The 12,289-nt window shown below is 40.8% G+C and overlaps 1 protein-coding gene across 7 annotated transcripts in view; it reads left to right on the top strand.

Annotated features, from left to right (window-relative positions):
* Positions 1-12,289, top strand: part of LOC144720233 (nucleobindin-2-like) — a 108,035-nt gene that overhangs the window by 65,260 nt on the left and 30,486 nt on the right. For all 7 annotated transcript variants that reach the window (XM_078596785.1, XM_078596784.1, XM_078596786.1 and 4 more), the window contains exon 10: positions 11,219-11,308. In XM_078596785.1, coding sequence (XP_078452911.1) covers positions 11,219-11,308 — 90 coding nt within the window. The remainder of the gene's footprint in view (positions 1-11,218; positions 11,309-12,289) is intronic.

The following is a 12,289-nucleotide window of genomic DNA, read 5'->3' as shown; positions in this document are numbered from 1 at the left end:
TAGTTTCGATATTCGTTGTCGCACCTTTCAGGGACACATCGCCGATGCAAACCTGGGGTGTTATTGTACTACTTATGCACAGAGCCATGTTTGAGACAGGTTTTCTTTAGACACTACAGATACGTTGTTAATTTTGGCATTGCAGTGTTTGAGTAATTGATGCATTATACAATGAAAACACCTTGTGTGTCTAACAAATATTCAATGTTATTGCCCATAGCAAAGGCCTAGGGAACTGTCTCTGGCTCTTGAACACCCTTGCACATGTTTTGGCATTGCTGTTGGTGATAAAAATAGAATTAAAATAAAGCGACCCCATTTGAATCGTACAGCAAATAAATAAAATCACAATCTGGATTCTGGAGAAGTCGAGCTGTTCTGTTGCATAGCAATGCTTATTAATATAAAAAAGTTACGTGTGTAGATGAGAGTTTGCTCCCTTTTCAAAAACAAAAGTAAAAATAAATTGATCACAAGCCAGTTCTTCTTCATTTGTGCCAAACTACGACAAGCACACTGTTTGCCATCTCAGTGATGCATCGTCATTTTTATCTGTAATTGTTTTGTCCAAAGGTATTCTGAAAAAAATGTCCCTGTTTCGTCGCAAGGGTGAGACGATTTAGAATACTGCACAGCTTGTCCTAAGCTTTGACACAGCTTTGCACGCTCAACTCGAGGCAGGGTTGCTCCAGCTGCCCATATCCGAGCGCTCTACTAACCGCAACGCAAAAGAATGCCCATTTGTAAGTGAATGCCACCTCCCTTGTCTCGTGGTTTGGCATCGTAAATGTTGATTTCTAGCCTCTCAACCAGCATGGATGCATTATCCCTGTTTTTATGTGGGAACGGCTCGAGTCTTTAACGTGGCTTTATAGGCTTTAGGGGTTACCTTCACTGGTGGTGTATTCCGCGGGCATTGCTCTTTTAGAACAGCTTGGTTCAAGTTTGAGCAAATGCCGGATCAATGTAGCAAATGAATGACTTTCACTATAATTTAGGAAAAGAATATTTGCATATGGTTAAAACCGAAAAAGAGCGACTTCTTACGAGTTAATGTAATGCTGCAAAAAATATTTGCTTTATAAGGATCGGAAAAACCGGAACCAATAACAGTGCAGTCGTCACCGACTGGAATGAAACTTTTCAAGATGCATGGTACACCATGTGCACATAGCCCTTTGTCCCCTCAATAAAACATGCAGCATTTCTCACGTTGGATGGTTTGTTGTCTTTTGTCAGGCCACAGTTTAAACACAGCGCTTCCAGCCGGAGATCTTTATAAATAATTATTTAATTGCGCCCTCTCCCGCCGTCCATTCTCGGCGCAGCAGTTGCATCGCACTTCGTAGGTAGCGCTGTTCCGCAGAGAGGAAGAGAGGCAAGCCCTGACTTGGCCGCACGGCAGGCATTTCTGACCCGACTTGACCGTAGCCGTAGTGAGCTGCCTGGCCCCGAAAACTGGCACTGGCCAGATTGTGGGCCTGTCTGTATCGAACAGTTTTAATTAGCAGAGCGATGTATAGCTCCTCGAAAAATTCCATCCGGTCACCCAGACGTAGAGAAAAAAATGTACAATGCCACAAACATTGCACGCGTTGGATCCGCAAAAAAACATTTACTTATTTTTCCAACTCGCATTGTTGTATCAGTGCACGAGTGCTTAATGTGTGGAGGGGAATGTACACTTGTCTGCCCATTGTTTGGTAACATTCAATCCTGAGACTAGGCCAAACCTTTAAAAAGTTAATGCAAGCAAAATATACATACGTTTGTGCTTCTGGTTTGAAAAAAAAGACAACACAATTATTCCTAATAATAAAATATATATATACATTTTGTTTCATAATTGTATTTATGTATAGCGTATGAATGAGATTTCTTCTTATAGATAACATACATTAATTGTAATGCATCAAGCAGTGATAAAACATGCTTGGTTTTAAGTGTAATATTTACTCATTTATTCAACCCTTATTTTATTTAGTTAACATTAGGTTAAGTCCTCGATATACTAACAGCCACATATCACTGACACAACCCATTTTAATAACTGGTTCAGGTTTCGCCCGTGCACGCATATATAGGGAGAGGCAATGAACATTATGTATGCACGCTGTATAATATCTGTTTATATAAAGAATGTTTGGATCGACCATAGAGTACTGTATAGTAAAGGTTGTCTGCTGCTATTTACTCGAGGCATCTATCAGTGCAGTCACCATGCAGTGCAGACACTCTTGACCTCATGCTATCGTCAAGTCTAATAACACTGAGTGCCTCCCACCTCCAGTGGAGCCGTGAAGCCTCCCAGACATGGCTCATGCTGCGCCCAGCCCCCCTCTTTATGGTAGCATCGCTATGGCTACACCATTACAGCAAGTTAAATGCATGGCATCCTGCCCCTCCATGCCTCCTCGGCTCCCTTGCCATAATGGATGCCATATTTACCGCCTACGTTATTGCTCGTTGTTCTGGCTGTTGTTAACCCTTTCTCTGGCGGGGGGGAGGATGTTACGTCACCCTTGCACGCTCGTGTCAGGCCTGTGGTTGCCGCCTGCCAATTCGAAATGCTTTTTAGCAAACGTGGCCGCGTAAAAACTGGTCCGCATCAGCGGTGACTTCGAGCCCAGAGCTGGCAGAGTTGCTCCCACATTTCCACAGCAAAGAGGACATTCACTCCACAAGATTCCCAAGTTTGACTTTGCACGGTGTTTTGGAAGTATTGTCGCGTTCAGAGAAAACTACGAAAATGCACAATGCTAGTGGCTGCAGCTGTGCTCGAAATAACTCTCTTCAGAATAAAATTGTACTTTCTTGTAACCAAATATAGCATGTGCCTTAATAAAACTACTCTGTATCAATATAACCCCTACCATTCATATGGTAGGGGTTATATTGATACAGGCTACAAATGGGAGCATGGAAATACCTTGACTTATATCCAATATGCAGGATATTATGCAATAACATTTTGTCCATGTCAAGATTTGGATCTTATCTGCCCAATCTGTAGACTACTTCAACATTTGACATTCATGCAATTCCTCAGCTAAATCATAACATTTAAATAAGAAATACAATTTACAACTCCAAAAATATGACAAGGTAGTTAGCAGAACAAGTAAAGGCATTGTTATACAATGTATTACACCAATTTGTATTTTTTTCCAATGTAGTACAAACAGAGATAGTATCACTAAAATAAGTTTAAAATTATAAAAATGATATGCTGGTGCAGGAAATGATACGTCTACGGAACATTAGAGGCTAATGAAGCAAATGCATGGATATAATGACTTTGCAAGCTACAACCATTGTTTATTGGCATGTAATTCATAATTAAAGTCTGTAAAATTATACAGTCGCTGGGCATTTTGGATGCATTTAGAATAACTAATTTTCCAAGTCAGTAAAGCATGAAAAGATAAATCTCAGTTATTATCCATACTGCTTCAAATATCCTTTCTTATGGCTAACTGCAGGGTGTCCATAAAGATCTCATCAATTATTGGACATTTTTATTTAGACAGCTGTTTGAAGGGCATGGTTGAATGTTGGCAACATATTCCTTCAAATATTTAACTCTTGTATAACCAAAAAGCTTGGGTTACCTGCAAAAGTGCAAAACGGAAGGATTCAAAACGATCAGAACCTGAGATGTTGGCGGATGCCTGGGGCCCTCTCCTATCTCGGCAAGACGTGTGTCGTTAATGCCACAGCTTGGCACCACCTGGTTCCACCAGCCCACAGGGGATTATTGTGTCCGTCCGTCGTGCATCCAAAAATGGGTGGGGAGGGTGGGGAGGGGCTGGGTGGGAGGGGCTGGTCACCCCGTGGTGCCCTTATAAAACTCAACGTTTAACCTACTCACAACGGCTTGTGCCCGCCCTCACAGTCGGCCATATTTGCGGAATACACCACGCCGCAGTTGACCCTGGCCATTGACCGAGCAACCCAACGTTCCTACCAGCTCCCTCCGCAGGAATGTGTTATGGATGGGACTGTTCGATAATATCGTCACTCCCATCAAGTGTGTGTGTTCATAGTTTCATCATCCTAGCTCAAACTTGTATCTGATAATTATTTAATACTGTGTAATACCTTTACATTTGTGATCTGTAGCAATGGATGGAAATGTATCATTTCCTATTTCTCTCTAAAACACGACCTGTCTTGACTTCCTATTTAGGAGTACTCCTTTTATCAACCGCAGAGAGACAATTCGCTCACTGGGCACCTGGCTGGGATTTTGCACGGATCGTCGAGTTGACGTTTTCTGCTCACAGTGCAACCCGGCCAGATTTTTTTTTATAACACAGTGAAAGTCAAATATATGGCTGCGCACTTATAGAAAAGTGTTTAGGTATTTTTATGTTGAGTTTTTTATGTAAACTTTGACACTCCAGCATGCAAATACCTCTTTGGAGACTTGAAAAATCTCCAAAAATATTGCCTCTGTATTAAAATAAAAAATATTGTAAAGCATATGTTTGCAATTAAACATTTGGAGTTGATTTTCACATTGAAGTGGTGCCCATATATTTGTGACCATGTTAACGTGCTATTAATTGTCTAACCATCAAATGTAAGGCATGTTAAAGTATACTTTACTCCTTACACATCTACCACCTTTCCCACTACTCCCCACCCCCTTGTTTATAGGCAAGTGTTTGTTGAAGTAGTTCTTTGTCCACTGATACCCAAATGACTTTTGTAAAGGACCTTTTAAAGGTCCGTTTGGCGAGATGTTAACTACCTCACCTGGTATACAGAAGGTATATTTGGAGTTTGTATGTTTCCCTCCCCGTGGTCAAGTGGATTTTTCTCCGGGTGCTCCGATTTTTTGCTCTACATATCAAGGAATGCAAACAACGAATTGTACAATGAGTCTGCTGATCCCATGTTCCCATTAGAAATTGTGTTTGATTCTGAGAGTAGTCACGATTCTAGGCTCGGTATAGTGAGGCTCTCCCAGCTCTACTGTGCATGTATATTGATTCATCCATATGGTGCATGTGTGATGACTATTCTTGGTTATTTCGGAAATGTCACGTAGAATTTTTTTTTAATAAAAAATACAAAAATAAATTGAAGATAATAAAAGCAAAAAAACCCACGATAAATAGTAATATAAAATGTAAAATAAATATAAAATAATAAAAGCAAAAAACCCACAACGTTTCGATCACAACACAAGCGGTCTTCATCAGGCAGAGAGAAAAGAGGGGGCAAGCCTCTCCAAATGCAACTGCTGATGAGGGTTCCAGAGTGAGTGGGCAGGGGACAAGAGCTGCACAAGCAACACCCTAATGCAGGAGCAGAACAATGGGGGAGTTGGGATGAGGAGAGCTTGTGCAGCGCAAACAGCATGCGCGGGGCAGCCAGTCAGCCAGCGCTAATGTAGGAGCAGACAATGGGGGGGAGAGAAGGGGGTGCAGAGATAGGGGTAGAGATGGGGGGGGCATTGCACACAGCGTTGGTGTATGGTACTTTTTTCTGGAATTTTTGCTGTTTTTTTCCCTGGATTTTCAGTTTGAACATAGTCACATAGTCACTTTAAGATGTTTTCTTGTTCATGTTTTTGTTTGTTGCGGTTGCACCCGATTCAAGAGCCAAATGGCTCACAGGGCTATACCTAATAAATGAACTTGAACTTGAACCTCGCTACACACATCCACACTGCTGTCGGTAGAGGTTGACAAGAAAATATAAATCAAGTCATGACCCAAAGTGGTTAATGACAGCTTTCCAATGATTGCTGAGTTTAAAACCGTCGTCTCGGTTGAAATTGTGTTTCTGTCTGTATATATGGACGGCTTCGTGAACGAATATTTATTGATAGCCAGTCGGCTTGCAAAGTACCATCATCTTAGAGAAATCAATTTAACGTGAGCCAGCCGCATTAAAGTAATGATCAGCCATGGCAGAAGTATTGCCATGTTGAACAAACACAAGATCCAGGTCCGATTTAACACAGTGCATAAAATTCGTGACCTAATCCTATCTGTGAAGGACAAGATTCCTGACATGCAATATCCCGGCGTCTACAAACTAAGCTGTATCTGCAGCTCTCCTGCATTAGGGTGTTGCTTGTACAGCTCTCGTCCACTGCCCACTCACTTTGGAACCCTTATAAGCAGTTGCATTTGGAGGCTTGCCCTCTGTTTTCTCTCCGCCTGATGAAGACCGCTTATGTTGCGATCAAAACGTCGTGGGTTTTTTTTAAATCCTTTATATTAAGTTCACTTGCTTGCGCGCTTACGACCGTGCAAATCTTTCGGTCGTCTTTTAACCCACTTCCCGTGATCCAATCGAGCTGACATTTTGCACACAGACTCGTTGTGCGTGACAATTTATTTTCGTGAAAAAAAAATTCTAAAATTTTACACTTTTTAGGAAAAAATAAATTATATTTAATTACCAATTGCTTAATGGTGGCAGGCAATCATCTGACCCATAGGTGGCAGCCATCTGCCACCTATGGGTCTAGCCGCCCATTTCAAAGACCAATGTGGGCTGGGTTGTGGCCCATTGAACACGCATATAAAGGATTTATAGTAAAAAACTTTGTTTTTACGGGTTAATTTTTTTGTTTTATTATTTGCTAAATTTGTAATGATTTTTTTTCCTATCTATGTGACTTTACAGAAAAAACCAAGAATCTGAATTCCTGCAGTCACGAATTTTTAAAATCAAAATTGTGATGACTCTTTAGTTGAAAGGCTGGAAATTAAAATCTTGGTTGGTGGTCAAGTCGGACCTTTCATCCCTCTAGGGTCAATGACAGTGTTATATTGTGGATAGTCAACACTGGTTGGCCTTTAGATAGTTTCACCATTCTCATAGCAATGTAGAATTTCCCCGACTGGCTCAGGAATATAAACAGGAGATGTTCTCCAGTCCACTCTAGTGAGACATTACACTATCTTAAGATGTATGATTACATATACACGTAAGTTCACATGTGAAAGGCGTACTTTGCCACATGCTTGCGCAAGCGTATATGAGCGCTGGCATACATTTGGTTATAATTCATGTTAATAATTTTTCTAAATTACAACTGTTCTCCAGTAGCCACTCCTTTTGATAAAAATGTAAACTTTTTTTGATGTACGCCCACTACTACAAAGGGCACGCAAAGTAATGTCAAGCAAAGTTACTGGGCCCTGAAGATTTCCATCATCCCCATTGCCATGGCTGCCAAGTGTCTGGGCGCCTATGGAAATTCCACCGCTGATCCCACATCCCCTAGTGAGGGCAGGAATTGCCAGCACGTTGCGTTGGTCATGACCCATGGGGTGAGTGGAGCAGTGGGGATTTCAGGGAGATTGCCTGCAATGAAATGTGCTTTCAGTTGTCCCATGCATACACCCATGCATGATTGACCACCGTAAATTATCGTGAAATAACTTATATCATACTTTGTCATATTTCAGCCAAAATAATTTCATTTCCGAGATCCAAGGCAAATCAACGGTTATCCTTGCTCGAACAAGCAATCGGGTGGCACTTGATGGTACTGAGCTGCTGGTGAAAATTCCACATTCCCCTGATGGGCTGTTGTTTCCATAGCGCAACCAATGTTGGCTTCAAACGAAATGATATTCATTGCAATGCCATAATTTTTGCTTCAACTTCACTTATGCCTATGAACTCTGGTCTCATTGAACAGAACATCCGTCTTGGTTGTGTACGAATCTATAGTCATTAAAAATCACAAGCTGCTTGCGCCGCTTGAGAACGAAATAATGTAAAAAAACTGGCCCAGGACCACTTGGAAGATGAGATATACCCACCACGTGATACCACCCATAATAAAATACATCAACCACATCCAATTCAGCCTCTTTCTCAACTAGATCCATGCAATTGAGCGCGGGTCAAGTGCGATGCTGTGAAATAAGAATAATAAAAAATACGACCCAAAAAAAGGTGATCGCTATGGCCTATTCCATCGTCTTGTTTCTTCCTGTTTGTTAACGTTCACAATCGTGTATTGTGGCATGCCTTATGGGAAGGTTCTGCAGATTTCATTGGCAGTGAATATTACTGTGATGTCAGTTTGTAGCAACGTTTATTTGTGAGCGGTAAACCGAAACGTGTTTTTTGCCTTATCAGTTGCTTGGTTTTGTGATTAAGCACACAATCTCAACCAATCAAGCGTTGCTGTATTATGAAGTCTCTTCAGTTGTGATTCTTTGTATTGGTTTGGCAAAACCCTTGTGGTCATGCATTCAGCTTTGTGATTGGTTGCTTGCAAGCTTCAATGATCATCCGAGTTTACTGTGGAGTGATGGAAAACATTTAATATGAGTCACTGTCTGAGGCTGCAGTTAGCAAGCGTAACAAGCGACAGGTCTGGCCTGCACATTGAACTCACAGTTCCAGTAGCATAAGGTGGTATTCTGTCTATATTCCGATTAATTTACTAATTATTCTTAAGCCGAACAAGCTGTAAAATGTAGCTCTTTTTCGATACACAAATCTATATCTATATATTTTTTTGCTTACACTTCATTTCAGTAGGATTGTTGCTTACATTTTAAAGTTGTCCATATTTTTTACAAATTTCCCCAAAAATGTAATGACAATATTGTTAATAATTAGAATTAATGATGCCTAAATTTTGATTTTTTTTTTGCATTTTATTCAATTTTTACGGTTATTAACTGGACTTTAGCTTCAGGATTTGAAAATATTTCCCATTGAAACTTATGTTATTAAACTTTGCAATCAGGAAGTCGTTCTTGCAGTGTCCATGATTAGTTCACGCTTTTTGCTAATGCTAACACACCATTTAATTAACAATAACACTGCATTCAAATTCCCATTTTTTTTATTAAGTGCTAAAGTACTCTATTCTGGATTTATTAATCGGACTGTGCATTTTAATTTACCGCAGATGGCTTTATCCAATGTACATTTAGATGCTGTATTTTTGTGTTCGTTCCGTGAAATTTTGAACTATATCCCAAATCAAAGTGCACCGCATCCGAGAGATAAATTACACTGCTTTGATCATCACAATGAGCCAGCTCGAGTGTTTCAAAGTGTTCATCTCAAGTGCAGCCAAGTGATTTAATGTAAATCTGGAAATAAACCAAGTGTGCATTGGACTGCGTTGACCACATGTAATGTGGCCCCTTTTGAAAACGCTTCGCTTCATTTCACAAATAAAAGCGGGACTCAATTCATCCCTGATCTCACATTCCATGAAGATTAATAGGAAGAACCCTGTTTATGGTATAATTTAGCTGGGAATACGTAAAACATTTTGAGATCCAGCCTCCTTGGAAGCATGTATTCTACTAAGGCTGTGTTAAAGCATTCAATGTTATGAAACTCATCGCTTTGGGGGCTTTACCAAAATGTGCCACTATGTTTTATGTACCAATAGCATAGGCCAAATTTACAAATACTGTGTATATATGGTAAAACATCTCCATGAAACAAAGATGTTGTTTTACTAGTTTAACCACTTATTTTATAGAGATAGGTATTTGAACCTTATGGCAGAACCCCGGGGTTCCATAAGCCCACGGCTCTCGCATAAACATTAAATTATAATCTAAACAAAAACTTTCCTCTTTTTCACCAATGGGTATGAAGGATGGTGGGAAGTGTTGTCTTGTTAAACTATGCCTTTAAAACTGAAAACTAGTTACCTGCAGTACCTTTATTTAAATACACTATCGAAAAAATAATTTACAACCCTCTGTCAATCATCGTGTTTCTCAGTGTGGATTTGTGAACACACTTTGTAAACAGTACATAAAATAGTACGTGTTTTCAATGCGATGTTCATATTGTAACGAGCGTTTATACCAATGTTACTCTACAGAGTAGTGGGTCGCCGCTCCTCTTATCCGCATTGATACGAGAGGTACGTGGGGACTATGGCTTAACCGCAAAAAAAACCTATCTCCACAGATGCATACAGACAAGAGAAGTATTATCAGACAGGAGGAATTAACGGTGCAACGCATCTCATCTGTTAAACATCTACAGATAATAGGATTGTCATCGATTGCTCCTGGCTGCAGACATTGATAGGTCACAAATAATAATGTAGACAAGAGAGCAGTTTCACTGTATTATGCATCCCGTTATGACAAATAAAGGACTTAAGTCGTGTAGGCAGTTTGAGCAGCTTTGGATAAGATTCATGATCCTGCCCATACGCGAGCATGGAGTGCGTTCGCTTGTTCAGCTCTTCGGCGCATTCGTCCTCACGGCGCTTGGATGACACGACAACAGAATGATCCGCACCAGGTGGATCGCGACGTTTATATTCATTACGATTTTGCCTTCCGTTTATTCCGGACCCCGGGGTCCCGCCATGAGGTTCATTTATTGCAGCAACAAATTTATTAATACTCTTTGGTTCTTTCGGTAAAGTCACGTAGGTAGAAAATAAAATAAATCACGACGTTTTGGGTGCAACACAAGCATCCATCATCAGGTGGACACTGGTGTTGCGCCCGAAACGTCGTGATTTATTTTATTTCTACCTTCGTGACTTTACCGAAAGAACCAAAGAGTATGGATTCCCGCAGTCACGAAAGCTTCAAATCAAAATGTATTAATATTCATGCGTATAGCACGCTAAGTTTGGGGTGAGCGGACAACATCTCAACAGAGGGCAGTGCAGCGAAATCCATTGTTGTACTGTACTTATAAGCTATCACATCGATGTTCTCTGCCGGCACTAATCATCGCTGACTGGGGCAGTTAAGTTTTCTCATGAACTCCCGCGACCTGCACAGTGTGGGGATGCCCTCATGCAGCAGTGGATGTGCAAGCAGGCCGTATATGGACAACATCTCATCGTTGCTCTAACTGGGGAGTGTTTTGAGACTACTTGTTCAGGTTTTGGTAGCTGTATGCAATCACTTGATGTAACAATTAGGCACCCCTCCCTGATCCAATAAAGATTGAATTATAGCCACAGGTTAATCAGATTGCAACATTCCGCGAGGATTTACATGATTATACATTCTTACATGACCGTTTCCGTCTCAACTGCAAGATGTTTTTTTTTTTAAACCAAATGCTCACTTGCCTATTCGGAAACGTGAAAGGTTTGGATTCTTAGAAACGGTCTAAAAATATCTATTAACAAAAAAATATTTGAATGTGTGCACCGGTGGTACCTTTAATGGTGTTTCTTTAAACAGCTGAACTTTTGTTTAAATGGAGCTGGGCATGTGTTTTGCAGGTGGATAAGAACGCAGACCGGCTGGTGAGCATGGACGAATTCTTACAATCAACACAGACGAAGGAGTTCACCGAGCCAGAGGGATGGGCGGTAAGTGCGTGCGTCTGTGCGCGTGCGTCTGTGCGCGTGCGTGTGTGCGTCTGTGCGCGTGCAGGCACACACACACGCGCACTCGTTCCTGCCTGCAGCCATATGTGATGTGCACATGTGTGTTTCCGTTTGCACAGGTGTGTTAGTGTTGTTGTGTATGTTGGTTGGGGTTTTGTGTGTGTGCATAATGGAGCAATGGAAATTGGTTGGTTTGCGTGTATATTTGAATGTTTAAACTCTAATTTTACGATGAGGACATATCCAAATGTCCTTGATACCCTGTTCTAAACGAAAACACATCTGTCCCATTAATGAGATCATAAACTGCACAACGACCTTTGGCTTTCTGAACCAAACCCATTGTTGCCTTGTGTGCAAGTGTAGCATTGCATGTGTTTGTGTGCATTTATTTCATGTTTCCATGTTTATGCATACAGGATTATTGTATATGTGTTCCTACGTTAAGTTGATGCTGCTTCATTACTCAGTGTCTTCCTGTTTTGTTCCAAACCTGTGTAAATAATGCACGCATGCATAGGTTTGCATGTATGGATGTGCTTTACCGTTTTAGGCAATGAACCCTTTAACAAGTGATTCATCAACACAGGTTCATGGCACAGCTGCGTTGTGAATGTAGTTGCGCAGGCCTCTCAAGGCTTGGTGCATACATTGGGCAGATTTGCCCTGGGGCTTTTAAAATAACCTTATTGTTCAATATCCATCAAGTGCAATATATTTATCGAGCTACCATTGGCTTTCATTTCATGCAACCAGCCATGATTAAGCTCCATTTGAAATGTAAAGGGAAAGACAAACTAATAATTAAGTCGATCGTCAAAGCTTGAATGCTTTGCAACCACAGATTGGAACTACTCCTTTGCACCGTCTTTGCCTCTGTTAAGGCCTTAGTTTTTTCACATTACTAACTTTGTTGCAGTTTTCATAATAAACGTTTTTGGGTTAGAACGCGTTATTTATTAA

The sequence above is a fragment of the Lampetra planeri genome, chromosome 8 (assembly GCF_965212315.1).
Source record: "Lampetra planeri chromosome 8, kcLamPlan1.2.h2, whole genome shotgun sequence".
Lineage (NCBI taxonomy): Eukaryota > Metazoa > Chordata > Hyperoartia > Petromyzontiformes > Petromyzontidae > Lampetra > Lampetra planeri.
The sequence above is the reverse complement of the archived record's forward strand: the minus strand, read 5'-3'. Positions and strand labels throughout refer to the sequence as shown.